Source organism: Python bivittatus, unplaced genomic scaffold (assembly GCF_059951505.1).
Source record: "Python bivittatus isolate LINGU-HERP-01145 unplaced genomic scaffold, Pbiv_v1 ctg000700_np1212, whole genome shotgun sequence".
In the NCBI taxonomy this organism is placed as follows: domain Eukaryota; kingdom Metazoa; phylum Chordata; class Lepidosauria; order Squamata; family Pythonidae; genus Python; species Python bivittatus.
In genome coordinates, this window is record NW_028277098.1 from 54,207,647 (window position 1) to 54,220,349 (window position 12,703).

At 39.4% G+C, this 12,703-nt stretch overlaps 1 protein-coding gene across 1 annotated transcript in view; it reads right to left on the bottom strand.

Moving 5' to 3' along the window:
• LOC103048694 (copine-5) overlaps positions 1–12,703 on the bottom strand; it is a 160,630-nt gene that overhangs the window by 54,436 nt on the left and 93,491 nt on the right. Inside the window, exons 8-9 of the mRNA XM_088153182.1 lie at positions 9,797–9,860; positions 2,949–3,052 (exon numbers count right to left, since the gene is read on the bottom strand). Of these exons, the coding sequence (XP_088009308.1) occupies positions 2,949–3,052; positions 9,797–9,860 (168 nt within the window). The remainder of the gene's footprint in view (positions 1–2,948; positions 3,053–9,796; positions 9,861–12,703) is intronic.

Consider the following 12,703-nt stretch of genomic DNA (forward strand, 5'->3'; position numbering starts at 1 on the left):
TGTTAATTCTCAGCAACCAAAGAATGCCTTGGGTTAGACAACAACAAAGAAGAAGAAACCTCATTAAATTTTGTTTTTGAAATATGCTTCTCCAACCCGCCATGGACAATGAAAATTGGCACTGGGTTGGACCGAGATAAAAATGGATTACTTTAATAGCTGTAAATGCTGGCACTCTCCAAACACTTGCAGCAGAAATAAGCACCAACTTCATGCAATATTAGCAAACATTCTTCACAGAGGATATAAATATTTTCTATTAGAGTTATACTTTTATTAGCACAAGTAGTGCAATATCCATTCCCACAGAGAGAGGAAACTTGCTGAAAGCAGAATAAACTATATTGGGAACCAGTTAAAAGCAATAACCAGCAAGATATGGCAATAGCTCTAGAAGGGAGAAGTTCATATTCTCTCAAACAAGGGAGGGGAATTTTTTTCAGTCAAGGCCTGGGCTTTTTAGAAATAATCTGCTGGGAGCCATGTACCAGTAATGACCAGAGCCAAAATTGGGGAGATCACTCTTTTCTTCTCTTATTTTCAATTAGTTCAACTTTCCATGAGCTCTGTCCTTGCTCCCACCCAACATGCTGTTGGAAGAGGGACAGATCACTCTTGCTACAGATTAAAATGATCCTTTTGCAGAGGTCTAATAATATGTTAAAGGCTACATGAATCACAGGCTACATGAATCACATGAATCTAGCATTCCGGCCATTCTTGCTGTACAGTAATTTTGTTGGGACACTTCAGTAGGAAAAGAGTTTGTCTAGAACACTGGTAGACTCTCTTAGATCCAGACTGCAAAACCTATCAGATTTTGACTCTGGGAATATGGATTTCCACCCTGCTCACACAAAAATAGTTAGGGAGCCTGGGAATTTGGTTACAAACTGATATTTTATTGCAGCACCAGCCCTGCACTTTGAAAATTAAGGCAAATGTTCACAATTTCAAGGAGATCTGACTTTCATTTACCCTTTTTTATTATTCAGAATGGTCAAGTACGGAATTGTCTTGTTGTTAACTAACTTTTGCCCAGACTTTTTCCTATTGAATACAACATCTCATTTCATATCTTGCTGGCTTAGTTGCAAGAACTAAGAATAGTTGCAACTTCAAGTTGCAACAACTTGAAGAATATTCATACTGTAAGTCATCTTTTTAAAATGACCCTGAAAGTTGAAAACATAGCATGCTTGAGTCTTTTTAGTCTTTTTATTTTCTCCTGTATCAGCTAAAAAGTTAGTCAAAGCAGTTCTTTACTTGAACTGGTCCAGAAAATAATTCCAAAGAAATCCTTTTTTATTTAGTATTTATTTATTTATATTTCAAATTTGGACACCGCCCATCTCACGTATATGTATAGATACATATAAACTCACAAGGAAGGTATATTCAATTGAGATGGTGGCCGTGATAGTGTGATTCCACATAAAAATAGGTGAAGCTTCAATCACACCATCACAGCCACCATCTTGATTTTTCTGTTTACCATATCCTGTGAACACCCTGACTGCTAAGACTGCAAAACTGGATGAATGCTAAAAAAAAACACTTATCCATCCTGAGTTTAATACTCTATGCTTCTCCCTATTCAACCTTCTTTTCTTTATGATATTATCTCAGAGTGATGATCCTCCTCAATTAACCCAAATGCTCACATTTTTGGAATGTGAGGTAAAGAACATTTAAGAAGAGGGGATCCATTGTGTTGGTGTCATGCCAGATTATATATGACTACAATAGCCTTGTAAATAAAAGTCATTAGCTTGAACATGTTCTTTTTATGAGGATTTTAAGAAACTACTTATCAAGGAAAGCCTGAGCAGGTAGCAGCAACCAGCTATATTGATTGTCCTAAACAAAACCTGCTGGATCTGATTGGTATTTGAAAGGGTGATCATTGGAAAATGCAGACTTGTAGGCTAGACTGGGAAATCACAAACAAAATCCCCAAATGACAGGTCACTTCTGTACAACAAAGCTACACAGACACGTCTGTGCATTTACCAGAAGTCAAGCTCAAGTCGAGGAAGTCTTTTACCTTTTTAATCTAAGGAAGAGATCTCCTATAATTAGTGAGGAAAGATGAGCCAGAGTAGGTGGTACAGAACACTGTGTACCTTCCCTGCCAGATGCAGCCATCTTCTTATTTTTGTAATCAGCAGGGAAATGAAGATGGATGGATTCATTCCTCCATCTTCTGATAGCCAACTTGTTCACTCATACAGAATTCCCCGCTGACCATGGTTATCATATGATTGTTAAATATGAGACTGAATTACAACAATAAAAGGTTTACCACTGATTTTATAAACCCCCTTTGTCTTTGATAATTATACACATGAAATGACAATTATACTAGAAACTAGCTATGTTCAAAAAAGTATTTTGGGAGCAATCTACCTCTGGAATGGGCTGATAAGGGCATTCAGGAGGTTTGTGTAATTCTGGAACTAATTTGTCTGAAACTGAAAGTGATTCATGATGTTCTACATGTATTCCAGCCTCAACATTTCAGAATATCAGAATGTTGGACTATCCATTTCCAGAAAGTCATTAATCATTCTAGGATGCTAGATCAGCACATTCTGTGTGGGGGTGGAAAATGGGATGTTTCTGATCAGGATTGTCCTGCACAGAATATTTTTCACACCTCTGCTAGCCCCATCTTTATCAGTTCCACTTCTGTGAAGACTTCTCTATGCCATCTGTTGGCATCTCAGCTCAACTTTTATTATTTCATTATTTAAATGAAGGATCTGATCTGAGGCTAGAAGATCATGTATAATGGATATAGTTCCTAATTCACACAAGGGAAGTATCAAGGGAAATACATATTGCCTTTTTAAAATAGGTCTTCACTATGTGTTATTAAAGAAGGGCTAGTTAAAATTGGAGCAAATCTCCTATTGCCAGAAAAAAAACACAATACTTGTACTCACGTTCCATCCTCATTACTTCTGTAGAATACCATGAAAGGGTCTGATTTCCCAAAGAAGTCTTTCTTGTCCAGCTTGTTGGCACAGAACTGCATGGTGGCTACATCCTTGGAATTGGAAGCAGAAAACACATTGTCTACCAGCACTGCTGCTGAGCTAACAGAGCAACTTTAAGAAGTTACACGTGAAAGTTACACAGGAAAGACATACTGTATATAACAAAAAAAAAATCAGAATTTGCAACCAGCCCAACAGAAAATGGAAAAAGAAAGACTGAAAATTATCACTGAAGGAAATTCTAATGCAGTGTGTAACAGAAAGGACTATAACAGCATGAACAAGGCTCAAAAAATCTGGGACAGCTATCATTCTGGCATCAAACAAGGATACTGTACCTACAACTAAGACTTTTTACTCATCCTTGCACACTTTAGACTTTGGTACTTGGGTATTCTTTTTCCCATCAGTCTCTGGTACATGCACTGAACTCTTTATAGAAGAAGAGTTACAGCTTGCCAGTGATTTTCATAACAGATAAGTCATCCACTATACTTTTTCACTTCCTGGCATTTAAATCAATCTAGGCCCTTAGGATTATAATGGAAGTAGCTGCTTCTGTGTGTTGGAAAAAGATAAACAGCTTCATATATTTGTCAATCAGTGTCACTGCTGCTCTGTGAACACACACAAAAAAATCTTGTTTGGGCTAGCATTCCATAAATATAATAAACTTAATTTACTTTCTAAAATATTTTCCCTCATTCTCCTATCAGTTGGATTTTGACTTGCAAGAATGTGTGCATTTTATATACAATTTCCCCTGCTCTGCATTTTTATGCATGTTTTTTCCTAATGTAGACATATCACTAGTACTCCTAGATCTTCCTTATATTACAAGTCAGGTCTCCCTGGTCCCTTACTTATTTGCCACAGTTCAACATCATACTGTTGGATTAGGTCCAATGCTCAGTCCTATCAAAATAATTTTGAGCTGTGATTTTGTCCTCTGAGGTGTTACTCAATTAGGTTCGTATCATCTGCAAATTTGATAAGCATGCCTTCCATTGCATCTGTAGGTCATTTATCTAGATGTTGAATAGCAGGAGGCCAAGGATAGAGTCCTGGAGATCTCACTTAATCCTTCCCTCTGGGATGATATAGAACTATTCACAAGCCCCCTTTGGAGGTGATTGTTACCAGTTACAAATCTAACAGACCACAGTATCAACTAGCCCACATTTCTCTCTCTTGTCCACAAAAATACCATGAAAGTCCTTGTCAAATGCTTTTCTGAGATCAAAGCACATTACATTCACAGTGCATCCTGTCTTTTAAACTATTCACTCTGTCATAAATAGAGAAAAGACTAGACCAGAATTTTTCAATCTTGGCAACTTGAAGATGTGTGGACTTCAACTCCCAGGATTCCCCAGCCAGCATGCTGGCTGGAGAATTCTGGGAATTGAAGTCCACACATCTTCAAGCTAGAATAGACTAAGACAACATATAACTAAACAATCCCAGCTAGCTTGTGGTAATGGTAGCATTCTTTTCTAAATGCTCATAGCCATGCTACTTGACAATTTACTCAGCAGAGATGCTAATCAATAGGTCTATATTTCCCCAGTTGCTCCCTCTAGCATTTTGCATATTGGACTATGGTTGCTCTTCCAGCACCACCAGGAGTTTTCAAAAATCACAATCAGTTGGCAGGAGTTCATGTATAATACATTTTTATTTTATGCTTGCCAGGGCTAACCATTTGGCTTGAACTGTCTGCAGATATACTCTAGTGTTAAGGAAAGAATAGCCTTGCTGTTGTAAGCCAAATGTCTCAAGCTGCAAAGCACTGAAGATCACATTGTGTCTTGAAGTGTCACGTTTGAGATCAAAAGTTAGTTTACATCCTAGATGTTTGATGAGATTTTTTCTAGCAGTGGGGAAGCATGAGAGGGATGCAGAAGAGATTAGTACCCCACTTATCAACCCTTTCTGATTCCAACTCAAGGCATTTTCGTTCTTCTGCAAAATCCTCTGCCAGTGCTGCCGGAGGCAGTCAGCAGCAGCTTTTTTCCAGGAGGAAATGGGTGAATTACCGTGTGTGTGTGAGGATTAAATCTTTCTGAGCATACCATTTTAACTGGGTGGAAAAGAGGAGTAGAACGTGTAGGGCAAAGCAAAAGGGTGTTTTGGCTTTTTTGAGGACTTGTTATTCCCTGGGAAGGCATTTCTGAGCTGATTTTCCGAGTTTTTAAAATTTTTATTTACTAATCTGGACTTCATAGTTTTTAAACAAATACCCTGGGCTTGTTTAAAGCTTACGCTGAAGAACAAGAAGAAAACACAAATCAGAAATATAAGGTTGTAGAGCACAAAACAAGCAAAAATCCAGGGTAGAGAGGCAGGTTGACTTATGAGAACACAAGCAAGCTTCCTTATCTCCGCTTGTGGTATGTGTTTTCATGCTTCCTAAGGGAGTTTGGAAAGCATTAAGATATGTAGTATCACTGCTATTTCTGGTTAATGTACCTTGCAAGTCATACAGGAAAATGCACAAGGGATGAAGCACTGAACTTGTACAACAGGGTGACAAATAAATTAATATAGGAATAATGATATGTCTCAGGGGTTCGTGTCTCAGGAGCAATGATACACGAATAAGCACCTAGGATGCCAAGTAGACATCAAATGCCTCTTTCCATTTCCCTGATTCAGGTAAGAAAGCTTCACTTCAACCCTAAAAAATATCCTTGGGACTAGAGATGGAAGAGAACCTTGATCTATTTGCATTTTGAGATAAATATACTAAATTTGCCCTGCCCAAATCAATATGCAACTGGGTTCCAGTTATCCTTTGGGATTAACATTTCTCAGAATGTTGCAGTGCAATCTCCCACAAAAAAAAAAAAGGAAAAAGGAAAAAGGAAAAAGGAAAAAGGAAAAAGAAAAATGTGTATTTCAGGGGAACATGCATATGTGAAACACAGCTTTAAGGGAAACTCCTCACAAAAATTAGCAAATAATCAGACCATGTCACATGGAAAAGACAGCTCTCTTGCTTTGTAGACATGCTCACTGAAAACAGAAGGTGTCCAGCTGCTTTAGGGAAGGGCATAAGAGTGAATCCTTAAGACTGCTGGTTTTCCAGTGCAATGGCCTCTTCACTGACATGGTTTGAGATAAATAAATACTGATGAATCACATGGACTTCAGTGGAAGAAGCATCTTGCAACATTATCCAGCCTCCTTAGCAGATGCAACACAGCAGTTTCGTGTCCATCTGACTGATCTCTTTTTCCAAGCTGCAATCATGAATGAATCTTTGAAGTTATAGCGAAGTTAGTGAGCCACAGCAGGGAAAAATGGCACTGGGTGAAGGAGAGCCCCCCCCCCACCCCAGCATCTTCTCTGTGCAAGGGAAAGAGTTAAGCCAAATTCTAACACAGGCTGCAGGACTGCTCATGTAGAGCTAATTGCTTAGGTCTTGGTTTGTTCTGATGGAAAGGGGAGTTAAATTCCCTTTATAACACAACAGATGGGCTGTTTTGAATGCATTCAAGCGCACCCCTGAAATTCTGAGTGGATCTTATGTCAAAAGTAGCGTGCACTAGCAAGACAGTGTGTGTTTTGTGAGTTGAAAAAGTATAAACATGTAAGCCTTTCTACATACTTTAGATAATAAACAGGGTGTGTAAATAAGCATTCAAGCACAGAAAAGCAACAGAGATAAAACCCAACATGATATAATGGACATAAGCTTTCATCATGTACTGTACCATGGTATGTGCATCCATTTCCACAAGTATATACACAAAAGATGTGTACATGGATGCATGGGTGAGAAAGCATTGATCTGCATGCATTTTTAAAGGTATGGAAATTTAACATGAGTGTGTCTGAGGACAAAGAATTGCGTAGGAGAGAAATTAGGATTTTCTCCCTTGTAGACGTCAGACTTGTGGGCGAGATGAGGTGAGACAAATACAGTGATATTGTTTGTGTTAACTTCTGTACGTGGGAGAGAAAGATTGAAAATGTCTGGCTTTGCTGGAGTCTAGATAGGCTGATGCTTCTGTGGAAAGATATACACCCACTGGGTTATTTTGCTCTCTTTGGTGTCAGCAGTAAATTGGTTGTGGTTATGAAAAGATGGTGAACCTCTAGTGGGTCATCAATACTTGACTGTTGGGATAACCCAAGCATTGTCTTGCTAGTTGCCTGGATGCCTCTTTCTCTTCTCTGGCACAAACACAACTCAACCATGACTCTTAAAGCTACAGATACTCTGAACTTTTCCCTTGGAAGAAAGGGTTTTCTTCTGTCACCGTCCATAGCAAAAACAAGCCTGAGGGCTCCTTTTAGGCCACTTTTCTTTCATGGAAATAGACTGTGAGAAAAGATCTATAGCAACCTTCCCCAGATGGTATAGGCTACACACACATATTCAGCCAGCCTGACTCTTAGAAAAGAGTGAAACTTTCAGTGGACATTTATGCCCAGTGGCCCTATTGTAAGGGGGAAGAAAGAAGGACTGACTAGTTTTAAAGAACGTTCTGCTGTAATAGGCCAGAGATTGTAGCTCTGTTTTAAAGCTGGGCTAGGACACTAATGAGATTTGTCACTGATTTATTCACATTCATCCTATTCTCTGTACGGAGCACAGAGAAGAATACCTTGATTTGCTTTCTTTTATCTTCACAACTCTGCCTTTTATGATGTGGGTCCACTGAGAAGACTGTTCTAAGTTGATCCCATGAGCTTCATAGAGAATGAAATCTTGGCTTTTCTATACCTAGTCCAGCACTCCAAACACTATTGCCTATCTGTATGTGTGCCTTCGAGTCAACATTGACTCTTGGCGACTGCCTGGACTAGTCTGCAGTTTTCTTGGCAAGATTTCAGAAGTAGTTTGTCATTGCCTGCTTCCTAGGGCTGAGAGAGAGTGACTGGTCCAAAGTCACCCAGCTGGCTTTGTGCCTAAGGCAGGACTAGAACTCAGTCTCCCAGTTTCTAACTTAGTGCCTTAACCATTTCACCAAATGGGCTCTCTACTGCCTATCTACAGTGCAGGTCAATATATATCCCCTATGTCTGCAGATACCATTTCATCCAGATGAAGAATGGCTTCACATGGACCTTTTGTGCAATATTAGAGATACCACAGTACACCCATGTAACACCACTCTTACCTGAGCCGTACTGGCTCCCAGTAGGCTTCTGGGTGTAATTTAAGGTGCTGATTGTTACCTTGAAAGCCCTACATGACATGAGTCAAGGTTACTTGAAGGACTGTCTATTCCCAGTAGTTTCTGCCTGTCCTACCAGATCTGGCAAGGTGGACATGCTTTGGGTCCCCTCAGTAAAGCAGTGTCATTTGGCGGCAGCTAGGAAGCATGCCTTCTCTGTCATGGGGTCAGCCTTATGAAACAACAATGAGATTTATTAAATTAAATTAAATTAAATTAAATTAAATATTAAATGAGATTTATGAAAAAACAATGAGATTCAGATGGCCTGAACCATGTGGGTTTTCCAGAAGGCTTAACCTGGCTTTTCTGCCCTGGGCTTTGGGGCTAGGATGTTAGTAAAGCCTGAGTGTGTGTCTTTATTATGTGGTTAGGATAATTTTTGTGGGAGCCTCAACTAGGTTATTTTAAGTGATTTTATTGGTTTGTTGTGTTTTATTTTTTGTTTGCCACCCAGAGTTCCAATGGTTAGATAGGCAGCTATATAAATTTGTCAAAAAAACATAACTAAAACTAACTAAACATAACAAAACAAAACAAAACAAAACAAAACAAAACAAAGATAGGTATAAATATTTAAAATCACATGATATAGTATCTGGATGTGTGACTAAAAGTTCACTACTAGTAATGAGAAGCATGACTTCCCCCCACCCCAATATTCATGCTGTAATGTTTCCAATGCCATGATAACTTGGAATATAAAGTTACATATCCCTATGCACAGGTTTATATCTGTTTCTCCCCAAACACCTTGTTAGGTATCAAACCCATCAACTTCTTCTGTCCATCTTTATAGACATTCATCTAGTTTGGTGATCATCCATGATTATCTTTTAAATAGCACAAATCTGAGCTCTCAACTTCCAGCTGTAAGCACTCTTTAGCTACTAATGTTGACTGTAATCTCAGTTCAGGTTCTGAGAACTATTATGGGAAATGTTTGGTCAACAATTACAGTAGATTTCCCCCCTGGAAAAGCAGGGTGAAATATCTTGACGCAGCCTTATGACTCCCTGGAGCTGCCCAGCTTACTTTTCTGCATTTGATTTACTTCTTCTGATCTGCTACTGAGGAGTTCATCTGATTTACTTCAGCATGGTACATCCCGCTGAGAGCTCCACCAAGGTCATGATGCTGGCCTCTATCAAAGTACTTAGCCAGGAAAGTACATTATATTTCACTTCAATGCTCTTACCAAATACCCACGGGTCTGTATGTATACAAAGCTAGCAAGCCAGCATACCCAGAAGGGGCAGAGATCTCTGGTCTGTTAATACTGCAGATGTGAGGATCAGCACATATAATAAAAACATTTAAGAGAAGCAGTTGTTAGATGGAATATACTTAAATATATACCTTATGTGTAGTCCTGCATCATAAAAAGTAACATCAGAGTGAGTCTCCCATTATATTCTGCAACATGATATCTCTGACTCCGATGCAGCATGGCATGTGAGAGCAACTTTAATAGGACAACAAGCTGGACCATCAGGGACTCCCTAGCACTGGGGCTTTTGAACTCAAAGACATCCTTTCTTCTTTTGACAAGCTTCTTGAAAGCAATGACTTGATCAGAAATTCAAAGAGAAAAGAATGACTCACCCTACAGTTGCCCAGTTCTTCAGCTGATAGGATGATGGTGCCACACTTTTTCCCTGGAATTCCTCTGTAAGAAGAGAAAAAATAGTTCATGAAGTGGCTAGGAGAGGGAGGAAAGAAATGGCTTGGCTGATGTTTCCATCCATCTTTGCCCCAAATACAGAATAAGCTAAGTTTTATTTTTCTGTTCCATTTGCAGCCTCTCCTTTTATGAAGCTTCAGAATGTTATTTTGGGTTCACAAAAATAACAGCAACCCACCAAGTTTTGGTTTTCCAAACCCATAGCCCCCTTTCCACATTCTGCAGTGGTGTAGAGGGCAGAGAGAATAGCTTTGAGGGAGAGGAGGAAGAGCCACTACCAAGACAAAGGTCAGATAAAAGAGGACTGAGTCCAGGTCAGGAATGTAATATGAGTAAACAAACCCCTCCCTAGTTCACATGGAGAAAAAGAGAGGGGGGAGCGTGTTCAGATTTGCACAATTCTTTTACTATAGCTTTACAACAAACGGTATACAACTGACCTACATGGCATTGGTTTCCTAGTCTGATTTACCTTGAAGGGCTGACAATACTGTGTTTTGATTAAGGCTTTGATAAAGCACACTTTCAATGCAGCTCCATGAAGCATAAAGGTGCCCTGCTTCTTGGCACTGTGTGAAAACATCCTGCGGAATCAGCCACTGATAATCTCTGATGCATGTTTGTACATACATATTAGATATATTTGCCAAAGCAAAGCAACTGGGCTAAGCAAGGTGGTCCACCTCCACACATGGAGGTGGAACACTTGACTTTTCCTTCTCAAGACATTGCCTTGAAGCCCACAGTACCACTTCCATAAAGTGAAGCAGGGCCACATAACTCAATTTTGGTTTGACTGTTGAGTGCCTGTGTTATATGGGTATAGTGGGTTTTATACATATTGATAAGCATGTTCTTTCCTGTTCTATTTATTAATGTATTTTACTGTTGCATTGTTTGGATTTTCTTATGATTTAAATGTCTCAGTAACCCTATACTCCTTTCAGGGATCTCTGTTAGGTGGATTAAAATCAACCAAGAAATCCAAAAAGTGTCCAGCTTTTTCAAGCATGGGACTTATCCTCAGCCCCTCTTTGAAATACAGGACCCATTTCTAGGGGTTTGAATTAATCTACTGTTGATTGTTGACTTCATGTGTCTGTGTGTTTGTATGTGCAATTGTAACCTTGTTGCAAACTATCATCGATGTTTTGCTGAGGGTTGACATTGTAAAACTATCTTAAATAATACAAATTAAAATGAGTTCTTTTAAACATTAAACATGTTCAAAGATGGTACAAAAATGGAGTACTGAAGAATTTTTTTTCAAATTAAAACAATATAATGTTTTTGGCCAAATTATATCACTGCCTGAACTTGTAGCATCTGAGACGAGCTGAAATATTTATCTGAACGCTCATATCAAATTGATTATTGAGAGACATAACTCACCATAGAGCAAGCCTAAGAACAAAAGCAGTTTATGTGGAACCTATTTTTTTTTAATTTTCTTTTTAAAAATGTGTCAATTTTATGATTTACAACAATTCTGTCCATTCAATTCCACATGCATGGGTGATGTCTTGGATAATGATGGCTCAAAATGGATTTAATCTTCAGAACAGATGACAAGTCTATTTCTTCTATGGAGTTTGGAAATTAGAAGTATGACAGTGGATGGCTAATATGACCTTTTTCAGGCCAGCAATATAAATCACATAAAGTCCTAAGTTATATCGAAAGGATTACCTTACTTATGATTCCTATTATTTCCACTCACCAGCAGCTAAAGAAAGGATTGGGTTTAGAAAAGTGATGTTTTATATGCAGATTCAACTAATAATGAATGGAAATATGAAAATATTCTATTTCTTATTCTGTGTAGTGATTAATGGCCTGATGATCACAGCTTCAAACTCTAAATCCCCTTCAATGTCAGAGATGGAACTAAGGTTGTCAGTGTGAACATTGAACATCTGCATTACTTTCATGGGCAAGGTTTGATTCTAAATACCATCCCTCATCTAACTGGCACGTGGAATAAAGCAATGGAGTGGTGGACTCAAAATTCTAGTTTGTGGTACAGACAGTCCTTGACTTACAACCATTCATTCAGTGACTGAAGTTATGAACATGCTGAAAAAAGTGACTTATGACTGAAGTTACGGCTGTTGCAGCACCCCCACGGTCACGTGATCAAAATTCGGGCACTTGGCAGCCTGACTGCACTTACGACCACAGAGGTGCTTCAACTCCCCTCAACCCCCTATCTTTCCCCATCTATGCCCTTTTGGCTTTCTGCACCGTGACTTGTGGGGCAACAAGCAGCCCCAGAACTGCATGGCTCTGGGGCTGCAAGAAGCCCCTGAGATGCAGCACAATGCAAAGCCCCAACAAGCATTCATTTGCCAGCTGCCTTTGCTGTCTCCTTTCTGGATCCCGCTTCTCCTGCAAATGTTTCCTCCACGTGGCTCCTTGAGGATGTCCATGATAGCTTGCAACAAGCTTACAATTTACACATACAAACATACAGACACATAAAGTCAACAATCAACAGTAGATTAATTCAAACCCCTAGAAATGGGTCCTGTATTTCAAAGAGGGGCTAAGGATATGTCCCATGCTTGAAAAAGCTGAATACTTTTTGGATTTCTTGGTTGATTTAATCCACCTAACAGAGTTCCCTGAAGCTGGGTCTGAAAGGGAGAGAGCAAAGGCAGCTGGGTGAACAAATGCTTGCTGATGCTTGCTAGCACTTCCTGGCCACTGCAGCTGGGTGCAAAAGGCGAAAGGTCAGTGTGTGGAACTGGGAGAGAAGGCAAACAAATGCTTGCTGGCACTTGCTGGGGCAGGCTGGGGCACCTGGGGCTTCTAGGGGCAGCTGCGGC